Raw genomic sequence first — 11,976 nt, 5'->3', positions numbered from 1 at the left:
ATGGATATTAAAAGCACGGAAACTTTAATTTTCTCAGCATACATGTTAGTATGTATACTTCTGTTTACCCCTTCCCCCTCCACCCCTCCCTACCATGCGCACCTCCTGCCCCACTATCTATTGAAGTACGATCATCAACTGTTCTCTCTTTTCTTATAGTCACTGTTTATAATGTTATAATGAAATAGAAATAATGTTAGCATACTTACTTTTACAGAAACACCATGTCATATGAAAATTTGTCATAATTTACTTTTGTCTGTATACTCACATGTTGCATATATAACTTGAGTTAATAAAGTCATGTTCTGTTCTGTTCTACTATGTTATTATAGAAGTATACATATATATTGCAGCAGTTATTGTTCTGTATGTAATTTATAGAATATTATCAAAGCAATATGCAACGAAGATTGAGATAAAAGGACAAGGTGTGCTTATAACTGGATGTGATACAGGTAAGTAGGTTTTTTTCTCGCAGCTAAAATTCTTTATAGTTTCTCGATTTAGTGTTTTAATCAAATAACTGTTCTATGTTGAGTTTATCAAGTCCTTTTTAATACTCGATACTAATTTCCACATTTTTAGCGCCGTAAAAACTACACGTCACATTTTGCTGACGTTTAAGCACTACTGACCGGTACAATACGTTATTTTCCGAATTGCACCGATCAGTACACACAAGTCAAATAATGAACATGCGTATATAATAATATATATAATGCACATTACCGTAATTTGGTCGAGTAACATCCGATTAACACAGCCAGCCAGAAACAACAGTGAAACAGATACATGTTACAAACATACTGCACAGTTTTTGTGAAATATTCAAGTTTATATAATAAACCAAAAAAGACGTTTTTGTTTTTTTCTACTTCACAGACGAAAAGTCATAATTCGTTTACTATATAGAACAATAAACCAAATGCAAACTATTTATTATAGGAATAGGACATGCCACAGCATTAAGGCTGGTAAAAGCTGGATTTACCGTGTTTGCTAGATGTCTGAAACCCGAGGACGAGGGAGCAATTGCTCTCATGGAAAAGGGAGGAGAAAGACTACACGTGGTACCATTAGATGTAACAAGTGACGAAAGTGTGCAGCATGCTTTTGAGATGGTGAAAACAAGCATGCCATAAGTAGGTACGTTTGTATTTTCAATCCATTTATTACCTAACAGCAAAGAAGTGCATAGGCAATTGATTTTGTCGCCTGTTTTGCATATTATTAGCAGAAACGTTTGAGCGTTTTGTAATACATAGATGAAGAGCTTCGCACTCGGCATAATGATGTTAGACATTCGTCGTACACATATTATTACTTAAATAATTTCATTACACAATAATAGGCATCACTACGGCGGATTCGTTTTTTGACAAAGACTAGCTATACACTTATAAAAGTAAATTTGAAATCTAGATAGAGGCCTCTGTGGCTGAAAGGTTAATGTCGCTGTCTTCAAATCACTTGCTCCTCATCAATGTGGCTTTGAGACCCATTCAGGGCGTTGAATTCTTCATGTCAGGAAGCCATCCAGCTGGCTTACGGAAGATCGGTGGTTCAACCCAAGTGCCCGCCCATGATGAAATAACGCACGAAGGGGCATCTGGGGTCTTCCTCCCACCATCAAAGCTGGAAACTCGCCATATGCCCTATAATTGTGTTAAACCCAACAAAAAATGAAATATAGGTAAACGGACTGGGTAATCGCTCTCTGGCGTTTAAATGAAAGTGGTGGTGAAAGATATAAGCATATTAAAATACCGATATGCCTGATCTAGAATATATAAAAGTTTTGGAACTTTCAGGTCTGTGGGCAGTGATCAACAATGCAGGTATAGAGTTTGCAGCGGAAATTGAATTTGCAACCATTGAGTTGATGAAACGTGTTGCAGAGGTCAACTTCTATGGTATTGTCCGTGTTACAAAAGCGTTCCTACCTTTATTCAGGAAGACAAAAGGTGAGTTCCTTCCTATATATCTGCACGTTGTTTTATCCGTCTTAAAAATCTTTACAGTACAGCCTATCTTAAAATGATAAGCATCATATACATCAGGTGACTACGTAATATAGGTAAATTTATAATAAGGAAATGTGACTTGAAAATGTGCTGCTTCAGACAAACAACGACTCAACAGATGGCTGCCAGCAGAACAAACTTCATCCTATACAAAAAATTAAATATGTTTGCTTACATGATAATTTTGTTTAAATAATTCAATTACTAGTACTTTTTTGGATGTAATTGATTAAATTACAATTTTAAGTAATCTTAATTATAACTTTTGCTGAATGTGACAAATAACAAAGATAGCATCACAGATATTATATGTAAAGTATATTGTATTATCAATATAGTGGACGCAACTTGACCCAGATGGTTGACCTTTGCATTACAATACATAATGAGGCACAACCTATCATTGAAAAGGAGTGTACGTAAAACACAAGCTGCACGAAAAAAGGAAATATAAATTTATGTAAATAAAATTAGTGTATTTGAAAGTTTTAAATGATCAAATGTAAGTATATATACTTTGATACTGAAATGTATACAAACGTATTCAGTATAAATATACATGGCTACCCTAAGCACCCTTGATTACTATAATGAAATAATCGATATGAATAATCAGTCTAAGGTCAACCATCGCGGTCAAGTTGCGACGACTATACTACGTACAGTTCGATTACTAGGTCATACGTGTTTACACGTTTTCAAACAAAAATTTCTCTACATACAAAATGACCTTCCTACTTTTTGTTATGTTTTGTTTTAGCTTGAGCTCACGTTTTTCTTATACAAGACACACTAAAATATGGAACCCTGAGTTAAGATTACAAAACGCAATCTTTAATGTTTACAAACATGACGTTTACGAAAACGAACTTGTACTTTCAGATCGCAGATGAATTCACATGCATTAGTTATTTTTAAAAGTAACGCCACCGAGCTAGTGTACTAAATAGGCGTTCTTCTTATAGCATTTACTAAATAACACGACTCAATGGTAACAAATTATGTATCCCATGTGCATAAGTTACTCATGTAGATTATCATATTCACACAGGTGTGAAGTGCCTTTATTCAAATCTAGTACAGTCGTCAAAAGAAGTTAAGTATATGGATCAAATGATCAATCATCTTACATGTATATATTTCGTCTGATTAGTTGAAAAAGGGTAACTAATTATAACTGATTATAATTACACTGTACGAGTACCATATCTGGTATTTTTCCTATGGTATATTACAGGTAGAGTAGTAAATGTAACAAGTGTTAAGGGAAGGCTTGGCTGGCCGGCTGATTCGGCCTCCACATGCGCCAAATGGGCTGGTGAGGCATTCTCAGATATTCTTCGTAGAGAGATGTACAGATTCGGGGTCAAGGTTGTTATTATAGAACCCGGGCAGTTTGGCAGTTTAACACAAATACTTCAGGGCGAAAGAGTATATGACCATTAATTTAACTAAATAATGCATCTCAGCAATTGATTTTCCTCGTTTTCATATCTCATATTTTTCACAGTTACATTTATAAATTGACGTTTTGATTTCTTAGACAATGTAATTCTATTAGAGCTCAGAAAAAAAGCAATTTCTTCGCCCCAGTGCTTATTAGATATGTTCGTTTTGTATCTTATAGGAGTTGGCTCCTTTGATGAGAATTCTATTGTATTATTGTTTGAATAAAATATGTTTGTCTTTCTTATAATGAGCAGCCTATCTGAAGAGACTCGACTTTTCTTATTTAGGTTATCTTTAAAATTTCTGCCACTTAAAACACAAACACCCGCTGTTCGAGGGAAATTCAGAAAATTTTGAGACTAACATCCTTCCGAAAACACTATTACAGGTACAAGTACGATTTTTTTCATGGACTTTTAGGGATTTCAGTAGCCGTCTACCGCAGTTGGTTTTGTGAGTTAAAGTGTTTTAACACACCACAAGCGTGAGTTAAAGTGTTTTAACACACCACAAGCGTATACTCTGGTATTAGAAAACGCGACTGTTTAACGGGGCATCTCTCTTATATCTGCACATAAGAGCAATAGTTAACAGTCGTATTTACAGGACCGGCAGGTCAAGCAAGTACCACACACTTCATATTCGCCCGATCTAAGATCCTATGACTTTTCTCTTTCTTTGCCGAAAAGAAAACGCTAGGCTGGGCGCCGATATAATTCCAGAAGCGCTCTTGGTAGCGCATTGTATCGGCGATTGCACAGTTTACCAAGGGCAGACAGTTCTGCGGCTTTCATGTCAGGGATAGCCAGAATTGAAAAGTGCGTTTTTGATTAGGGTGGGTATTTTGAGGGACTAGATAGTGTAAGCAATATGCATAAGTACAGGTTTTTTTTTATATTTTATATGGACAGTCTCAAAATTTTCTGAATTCCCGTCAATTTGTAAACGAACGTTATACTTTTTCATAGTAGTATTGTGAAAGAAACATTTAATTGTTGTTTCCAGTTTAAACTTGCCGAAGCTGAACTTAAAAAATGCTGGGAGCTGGCTTCGGAAGAAATAAAAGAAGCATATGGAAGAGAATGTATTGATGCACTCATAAACGGTTTCCGTGATAATGGTAAAGGTGGCCCAGAAAGTCTGGACGCAGTTACTGACGCCATGCTGGATGCTGTGGAAAATGTGAATCCAAAATGCCGATATCTTGTGCATGGTACTAACATGCCACGTGACAAATACTGTGTAAGTGAAGCATACTGCTTGACAAAGTTTTGGTTTACTCTATTTCTCTGATTTCGCTTTGCTTAATGTAACATTTCATGAAATGAGAAGTGTTTGTGGAAAATATTTATCTAAAATATATTTAATCAAATTTATACGATAATTATGCCATCATGCAATATATAACCGCTCAGTTTTAACATTTGGAAATTTAGAAATAATTGACAGAAGTCACGAGAACTATGTTAATTAAACAGAAATATTAGAAGTGGGACAATGATTTTTTTTGCTTTCCAGATCACGGCTGTACTGAATCAGTATTTACCAGAGTCTTCGATGGACTACATTTGTCGTGTGGTAACGCCTTTACCACCTGTCAAGCAACAAGTCAAATAGATACAAGAGACTGACAATTATGTATACATTTATGATGCAACAATCACGCCGTATTGGCTGCTAAACGGATTGACTTTTATGTATGAATGATGCAACAGCTACTTTACCATCTGCTAAACGGATTGACTTTTATGTATGAATGATGCAACAGCTACTTTACCATCTGCTAAACGGATTGATTTTTATGTATGAATGATGCAACAGCTACTTTACTATCTGCTAAACGGATTGACTTTTATGTATGAATGATGCAACACCTACTTTACCATCTGCTAAACGGATCGACTTTTATGTATGAATGATGCAACAGCTACTTTACCACCTGCTAAACGGATTGACTTTTATGTATGAATGATGCAACACCTACTTTACCATCTGCTAATCGGATTGACTTTTATGTATGAATGATGCAACAGCTGCCTTACTATCTGCTAAACGGATTGATTTTTATGTATGAATGATGCAACAGCTTCCTTACTTGCTGCTAAACGGATTGACTTTTATGTATGAATGATGCAACAGCTACTTTACCATCTGCTAAACGGATTGACTTTTATGTATGAATGATGCAACAGCTACTTTACCATCTGCTAATCGGATTAACTTTTATGTAGGAATGATGCAACTGCTGCCTTATTATCTGCAAAACGGATTGATTTTTATGTATGAATGATGCAACAGCTGCCTTACTGGCTACTAAACGGATTGACTTTTATGTATGAATGATGCAACAGCTACTTTACCATCTGCTAAACGGATTAACTTTTATGTATGAATGATGCAACAGCTGCCTTACTGGCTGCTAAACGGATTGATTTTTATGTATGAATGATGCAACAGCTTCCTTACTTGCTGCTAAACGGATTGATTTTATGTATGAATGATGCAACAGCTACCTTACCATCTGCTAAACGGATTGACTTTTATGTATGAATGATGCAACAGCTACCTTACTATCTGCTAAACGGATTGACTTTTATGTATGAATGATGCAACAGCCACCTTACCATCTGCTAAACGGATTGACTTTTATGTATGAATGATGCAACAGCTACCTTACTATCTGCTAAACGGATTGACTTTATGAATGAATGATGCAACACCTACCTTACTATCTGCTAAACGGATTGGCGTTATGTCTAAATAATGTAATAATTGCCTTACTCGCTGCCGAGCAGGAAAGAAATTTTAGATCAATGTGTATTTTATAACGGGATAGTTATATTAATTTCAACCATTAGTTTTCATCTTCATGTATTGTAAATTTGAAACTAAGTTTGGTGAAATATTGAATGCTTACCGGTAATTATAAATCTTTTTGAATGTAAGATCTCGTGTTCACGAGTAAAAGGTATTTTGATGGAGTTTTGTCACCCTTATAATTAACCCTTATCTTAGGTTCAGCAGTTTCCTAAGGCCCTTTATTTGTAACAGAGGAAACCATCTTTATTACTTATGCTGCGTTTACACTTAGCCACGATGTCCACGATGCCCACGATTTAAAGAAAAGCTCGATCGGAGCTCCGCGATTTATTGCACGAAATTTGTATTACTACGCTTTCTTACGCCCTCAGTACGTTTTGTTACTACCTGCAACGTTTTATTACGAACAAACACGATTCTAGTCGAGATCTGCTACGATTTTCATCACGTTCTCTCAAGTTCTCTTACGATTACCACGATATGCTATCACGTTTTGTCACGTTCTGTTTAGATCCCTCAAGTTATCAAGTTTTTTTAAGCTCTCCTACGATTAATGACCATGATTTGATCAAGATTGTCACGTTTTGAGCATGATTGGAGTATAAATAGGAGGCATGGGTCATCCTCTCATCCTCTCAAGAGATTCCAAAGCGGAACGAGCTATGCATCAAAGAGCTGAACAAAATGGTGAATTTGCAATTTTTGTGTATGCCTGTATTAGTTACTCGTCGGCAGCAGCAACAAGGGACGGAACAGGATATGAAAGCAGAGAGGAAGGAGAAGAAGAAATAGAAGGCCTAAGACCTGCTGGGTGAGACCATGGTTAAGTAGAAACCGAAGGCACCAACTGGGACAATGCACTCAACGTTTCAACAAAGAACTCAGACGTGAATATGTTGGCTGCAACGTCAACTATGCAAGGATGCCTGAAGATCTAATGGAACTTAGAATCGTGTTTCCAAGTTCACCAAGATCCCCATACGATGGAGCATCAAGGTCTGATGCACTACGTTAAGGTCTGTTAGGCTGCATTACGCTCTACAACGATTTCCACGTTCTATCACGCTCTCTCAAGATTTAAGATAAATCGGGATAATCGTGGCAAATTTTTTGACTGTCAAAAATTTTGTCACGATCCTTACGATCATCACGATTCCACCAAGTTCCCTCAAGATCATCACGATTCGATCCCAGGAGCCCCCAAATCGTGAACGTCGTGGACATCGTGGCTAAGTGTAAACGCAGAATTATCAAGTAGTAAAACAGGAGAATTATAACAATTAAAAAAAAGGCAGCAATTGTACTAAACTACTGCGAAAATTCCCATGTTAACTTTTGCCTAATATCCAGTTGTCTCAGTTATGTTGACAAGGACTGAAAACAGCTAGCTTCTTATTTACATATGAGCCACGCCACGAGAAAACAACATAGTGCATTTGCGACCAGCATGGATCCAGACCAGCCTGTGCATCCGCGCAGTCTGGTCAGAATCCATGCTGTTTGCTAACGAATTCTCTAACTGCAATAGGCTTTAAAAGAGAACAGCATGGATCTTGACCAGACTGCGCCGATGCGCAGGCTGGTCTGGATCCATGCTTGTCGAAAATGCACTATGTTGGTTTTCTCATCGCGCGGCTCAGTTATGTTGTACACATTTTCAGATATCTTCAAAATTAATACAGTTAGTCATATTAATGTTATTTTACATTTAAAAGTTAAAGGGGTGCTGTAAAATAATCATACATATAAATATAAACACCCTTGAGAAAAGCTGATTCAACTCATAACTGAAAAAAAATCATTTCATTTTTAGCTTGACTATTTGAAGAATAGTCCGAACTGTGTCGTCATCCTGGCATTCGCGTCGGCGTCACACCTTGAATAAAGTTTTGCATGCAAGTACGTATGCTGTCACTTAAAGGCATATAGCTTCGAAACTTTTCTTTTTCTAGGTCAAGTTCCATAACTCTTACATGTATTTTCGGCAAATTATGCCCCCGTTTGACTTAGAAAATCCTTGTTATGTTTTGCATGCAAGTACGTATAGCTATTACTTCAAGGCATACAGCTTTGAAACTTCCTTTTTCTTTTTCTAGGTCAATAACCAACCTCACAGGATCAAGTCCCATAACTCTGACATGTATTATAAGCAAATTATGCTCCCTTTTGGACTTGTAAAATCCTTGTTAAAATTGTGTGTGCAAGTTACTATCTCCAAAACTAATGCAGATTTTGATTTGAAACTTCACATGTGTCTTTGGGGTTAACAAACTAGGTGATAGCCTAAAGTCCCATAACTTTGTTTTTTTGCAAAATTATGTCCTCTTTTGAACTTAAAAAATCTGGTTAAATTGCATGTAAATCTCCAAAACTAATACAGATACTGGGTTAAACTCTTTATGATAATAACTTGCAGTAAACAGCATTAAAACATTTTCGTAATATCTATTTAATATTTTTATAACATGTTTACAATTTGGAGCTTTAGACAAATTTGATCGGAATACAACACTTAAAACATTGCACAAACAAATCAATTATACCACCACCAATACGCAGACATGTTCTAAACTAACACCCGGCTTTGAATTAAGGCCCCTTTAATCATGTAAAGTACACTAATTACGATTTGGAACACATCCAGTCTAGATCTAGGATAAAGATGATAAGCTTGCTAACATAAAGAATTCAACGCTCTGAGTGAGGTTCGAACCTACATCGGTGTATTGCATTCGACCACGAAGGACCCTTGTATTTGTGTTGGACAGTGCGCAGGCGCATATTATAAGATTCTTTCACTGGTTGTAGGTGCAGATGGGAATATCCGGCCTCGAGGGTAACTGTTTAGGCGGTAACGAGGCTCCCTGCCGAGTTACCGCCTAAACAGTTACCCGAGAGCCGGATATTTCCATCTGCACCTATAACCAGTGATAGAATCTTTTTCTTGCATACCGATTTCAAGAAATAATAATAAAAATAAAATCAATCGAACGGCTTTCTTTTTAGAACTATTTCTTATGGCAGTGTATTTAAACAAAGCGCGGGAAACCAACATCCGTAAACAGGAAAGACGTCATGACGTTTCAAAACGAACAACAATGTTTAGTTCCGGTTTTGTTTTATCAGTTGCAGCATAACGTTATGAATTTTTGATAAAAGAACGTGATTTGAATCGAGAAATATGCTATCAGGAACCAATAGGAACTGTCAAGGTAATGAATTTTTATTCCGTTTTTTAAATAAAATATAAATTACTACATAAATCCTCTACATATGTATAGTTCGTTATACGTCATTTACAGCACGAGAGTCATCTTACACCCCGGGATGTAAGATGGATTTTTCCAGCACCGGTAAAAATACCGGAAATCCCTGTCTGGTATGCAAGAAACAGCAAGTGTGCGTACGTATAGGAAAGCCAATATCGGAAACATCCGTCTAATGAAAGAATGCTATGAAATAGCAACTTAATTCTTTTTATCATTTCATAACATTCAGCAATAGAAAAAAATTGAATTAATTTAAATCAGACATGTCATTTTGCGCAGTCTTGAAAAGATGACGTTATAGTGGTCTTGTTCGAAAATATCAGGGATATAAATAGATACATTATTTCTGAGGAGCAGAGGAATTGAGAAAAACACTCTTGGAAATATCTTTGAAAATTTTACAACAGTCCGTTAAAAATGTGGGGTGGCTCATTCTACCGTAAACGAGAAAAACATAATACGCTTATTACACATATTTTTTATCGATTATATGTTATTTGACATTGACTAGGCATCAGTGACTGATTCTTGCTTAGTGTCACATACTTACGGAAACATGTCGAAAATCATTGTGTTAAACTTTCGTTAACAGTTCCCTGTCCAGCATATAGATTCTTGCCTACCTCTGTTACAACCCGTTTAGTTATAAAGTTGCAAATTGTAATAATTATAACAAAACGGGTTGGAGTGCTTATTACAATTTGAAATGGACATCACAACCCGTTTTGTAATAAAGTTGCAAAATGTAATAAATTTCTCAGAGTGTGTGTAAACGTATTTGTGTCATAGTTCTAAGGTTCACTATGTGAATAAAATTGAATGAGGTGAGGATGTCAGGTGGCGTACTTTTAGCATGTAATTTTATTCATTAATTGTAACTAAGAAGGTTATTGGTGAGCATAACATCAAGGAAGTTTCTACAAAATGGTTAAGAGTGCTTATTACAAAGTGAAAATAAACAAAGCATCCCGTTTTTTAATAAAGTTGCAAAATGTAATAAATTTCTGAGTTAGTTGATACGCATTTGTGCCATAGTTCTAAGGTTCACTATGTGAATAAAAGTGAAGGTTGTGAAGATGTAATGTGTCATACATATGACAATTTGGCATTAACTATTTCCATAAAGGTAAAAAAAACAAGTACTTACAAATCAAAGCGCATACTCAAATTGTCATAATTATTACAAAACGGGTTAAAAAGCTTATTACAATGTGAAATGGACATAGCAACCCGTTTTGTAATAAAGTTGCAAAATGTAATAAATTTCTGAGTTAGTGAAACGTATTATGTCATAGTTCTATGTTCTATGTCTAGTTCTATGCTATATGTCTATAGTTCACTATGTAAGTAAAAGTGAAGGATGTGAAGATGTAATGTGTTATACTTACGACAATTTGGCACTAACTATTTACATGAAAGTAAAAAAGACAAGTAACTACAAAATCAGTGAGGATACTCAAATTGTTATAATTATTACAAAACAGGTTAGAAAGCTTATTACAATGTGAAATGGACATCACAAACAGTTTTGTAATAAAGTTGCAAATTGTAATAATTTTCTGAGTTAGTTAAAACGCATTTGTATCATAGTTCTAAGGTTCACTATGTGAATAAAAGTGATGGATGTGAAGATGTAATGTGTTATACTTATGACAATTTGGCATTACCTTTTTACATAAAAAAACAAGAATTTACAATATCAGTGTGGATACTCCAATTGTAATAATTATTACAAAACGGGTTGCGATGTCCATTTCACATTGTAATAAGCTCTTTTAACCCGTTTTGTAATAATTATTACAATTTGAGTCTCCACATTGATATTGTAAGTACTTGTTTTTACTTTTATGTAAACAGTTAATGCCAAATTGTCATAAGTATAACACATAACATCTTCACATCTTTCACTTTTATTCACATAGTGAATTACATATATACATAATTACATAATTTACAGCTATCTCAGAAATTGATTACATTTTGCAACTTTATGACAAAACGGGTGGGGATGTCCATTTCACATTGTAATAAGCTTTCTAATCCGTTTTGTAATACTTATTACAATTTGAGTATCCACATTAATGTTGTAAATACCTGTTTTTTTCTACTGTTATGTAAATAGGTAAAGCCAAATTGTCATAGGTATGACACATTACATCTTCACATCCTTTACTTTTATTCACATAGTGAACCTTAGAACTATGACACAAATGCATTTCCTCTAAGAAATTTATTACATTTTACTACTTTATTACAAAACGGATTGTAATGTCCATTTCACTTTGTTATAAGCACTGTAACACGTTTTGTAATAATTATTGATTTTGTAAGTATTTGTTTACTTTTATGTAAACAGTTAATGCCAAATTGTCATAAGTATGACAAATTACATCTTCACATCTTTCACTTTT

At 35.2% G+C, this 11,976-nt stretch overlaps 1 protein-coding gene across 1 annotated transcript; it reads left to right on the top strand.

Moving 5' to 3' along the window:
* On the top strand, positions 1-5,093 carry LOC123562499 (D-beta-hydroxybutyrate dehydrogenase, mitochondrial-like). The gene is made up of 7 exons (XM_053528090.1): positions 1-44; positions 385-458; positions 949-1,101; positions 1,815-1,967; positions 3,265-3,458; positions 4,482-4,718; positions 4,995-5,093. Exons 1-7 carry the CDS (start codon positions 1-3, stop codon positions 5,091-5,093), a joined length of 954 nt encoding a protein of 317 aa, XP_053384065.1.
* The last annotated feature ends 6,883 nt before the right edge of the window (positions 5,094-11,976 follow it).

Source organism: Mercenaria mercenaria, chromosome 2 (assembly GCF_021730395.1).
Source record: "Mercenaria mercenaria strain notata chromosome 2, MADL_Memer_1, whole genome shotgun sequence".
Taxonomy (NCBI): domain Eukaryota; kingdom Metazoa; phylum Mollusca; class Bivalvia; order Venerida; family Veneridae; genus Mercenaria; species Mercenaria mercenaria.
This window is presented reverse-complemented; position numbering and strand designations above follow the sequence as displayed.

Coding starts and splice junctions, on each gene's coding strand:
- LOC123562499 (XM_053528090.1), top strand. CDS start 1: ATGGATATTAAAAGCACGGAAACTTTAATTTTCTCAGCATACAT. Junction 1,102..1,814: donor AGATGTAACAAGTGACGAAA/GTGTGCAGCATG, acceptor TGGAACTTTCAG/GTCTGTGGGCAGTGATCAAC. Junction 1,968..3,264: donor TTTATTCAGGAAGACAAAAG/GTGAGTTCCTTC, acceptor GGTATATTACAG/GTAGAGTAGTAAATGTAACA.